The 2279-nt window shown below is 41.8% G+C and overlaps 1 protein-coding gene across 1 annotated transcript in view; it reads right to left on the bottom strand.

The window, feature by feature from the left end:
- The window catches only part of LOC107689974 (DNA-binding protein RFX7-like), a 56176-nt gene that overhangs the window by 9864 nt on the left and 44033 nt on the right, over positions 1-2279 (bottom strand). Inside the window, exon 5 of the mRNA XM_016488188.1 lies at positions 524-640. Coding sequence (XP_016343674.1) covers positions 524-640 — 117 coding nt within the window. The remainder of the gene's footprint in view (positions 1-523; positions 641-2279) is intronic.

The raw sequence follows: 2279 nt of genomic DNA, 5'->3' as shown, positions 1-2279 counted from the left end.
GAAAGAGGGAGAAATGAAGATGACACAGATATATAGTTTATGTTCGACCTGGAAGTATTTATTTAGCTATCGGAGCTAAAACGTCATCTGTATGGAACATCGTTGTGTACGGAACATGGTTAGTCTACGTTACCCGAAAAATTCCCATACGACAGACTTCGTCTTTTTCGACAGGGGGAAAAAGTTCCAGGGATTCATCTCCTTCGGCCATCCCACACACAGGTGACTCTCACTGACTGCTCGCACCAACCGGAGGGGCTGAGGGGGAGGGGTCATGCGACTCGTTATGCTCTTCGCTGCACACAACTGAGGGAGTCCTGCACTTTCCGTCTTTGACGACACGTAAAAAAACTGCGCATACCGCTGGAATGGTATAACGGGAAATTTTAGTGGTTTTGAAACCCTGACTTTTCCAAACCGCGGTATACCCTGAAACCGGTTATCGTCCCATGCCTACTGTCTGCTTTGGGGGGCTGGAAAGAAGGGGGATGGGATTGTTACAAAAAGTTCCACTGAAGGATATTTGGATTTGCCTCGCATGCCAAGTCGACGTGCCTTCATGTTGGGAAAGACGTTCTTCATGATCTTTCCAAAGTCTGCAGCACTGAGAGCGTGATACCCCAGGCTATCACAGTAACTCCTGTGAAGCACACGTTTCAAAAAATCAATTACAATTTGCAGAGACCACAAAGAATCTCAAGCTCTGTGTAAAACAACTTGTTAAAGTACATTATACATACAGTGCTGCTTGAAAGTTTGTGAACCCTTTAAAATTTTCTATATTTCTACATAAATATGACCCAATTCATCATCAGATTTTCGCACAAGTCTTGAAAGTAGACAAAAAGAACACAATCAAACAAATGAGACAAAAATATTTTCTTTGTCATTTATTTATTGAGAAAAATTGCCCAGTGTTACATTTCTGTGCGGTGCAAAAGTATGTGAATCTCTATGATTAGCTGTTAATTTGAAGGTGAAATTAGAGTCCATCTGTTCAGAGCTGTTTTCAAACAGTGGAATGATTATCAGGTGTCATTGCCTGCCCTGTTTTATTTAGAGAACAGGGATCTATCAAAGTCTGATCATGTTTGCAGAAGTGTATCATGGCACGAACAACGGAGATCTTTGAGGACTTCGGAAAAAGAGTTGTTGTTGCTCATCAGGCTGGAAAGGTTTACAAAAACATCTCTAAAGAGTTTGGACTCCACCAATCCACAGTCAAGACAGATTGTGTAGAAATGGAGGAGATTCAAGACCACTGTTACCCTCCCCAGGAGTGCTCCACCAACAAAGAACACTCTAAAAGCAAGACTTGTAATAGTCTGCGAGGTTGCAAAGGAACCCAGGGTAACTTCTAAGCAACAAAAGAGACAAACAAGACAAAATATTTTCTTCGTCATTTATTTATTGAGAAAAATGACCCAGTGTTACATATCTGTGCGGTGCAAAAGTATGTGAATCTCTATGATTAGCTGTTAATTTGAAGGTGAAATTAGAGTCCATCTGTTCAGAGCTGTTTTCAAACAGTGGAATGATTATCAGGTGTCATTGCCTGCCCTGTTTTATTTAGAGAACAGGGATCTATCAAAGTCTGATCATGTTTGCAGAAGTGTATCATGGCACGAACAACGGAGATCTTTGAGGACTTCGGAAAAAGAGTTGTTGTTGCTCATCAGGCTGGAAAGGTTTACAAAAACATCTCTAAAGAGTTTGGACTCCACCAATCCACAGTCAAGACAGAAGAAAAAGAGTTGGTGTTGCTCATCAGGCTAGAAAATGTTTCAAAGCCATCTCTAAAGAGTTTGGACTCCACCAATCCACAGTCAGACAGATTGTGTACAACTGGAGGAAATTCAAGACCACTGTTACCCTCCCCAGGAGTGGTCCACCAACAAAGAACACTCTAAAAGCAAGACTTGTAATAGTCTGCGAGGTTGCAAAGGAACCCAGGGTAACTTCTAAGCAACAAAAGGCCTTTCTCACATTGGCTAATGTTAATGTTCATGAGTCCACCATCAGAACAACACTGAGCAACCATGGTGTGCATGGCAGAGCTGCAAGGAGAAAGCCACTTGTCTCCAAAAAGAAAATCACTGCCCGTCTGCAGCTTGCTAAAGATCATGTGGACAAGCCAGAGGACTATTGGAGAAATGTTTTGTGGACAGATGAGACCAAAATATAATTTTTTGGTTTATATGAGAAGTGTTCTGTTTGGAGAAAAGAACACACTGCATTCCAGCATAAGAACCTCATCCCATCTGTGAAACATGGTGGTG

The sequence above is a fragment of the Sinocyclocheilus anshuiensis genome, unplaced genomic scaffold (assembly GCF_001515605.1).
Source record: "Sinocyclocheilus anshuiensis isolate Anshui unplaced genomic scaffold, SAMN03320099.WGS_v1.1 scaffold1845, whole genome shotgun sequence".
Lineage (NCBI taxonomy): Eukaryota > Metazoa > Chordata > Actinopteri > Cypriniformes > Cyprinidae > Sinocyclocheilus > Sinocyclocheilus anshuiensis.
This window is presented reverse-complemented; position numbering and strand designations above follow the sequence as displayed.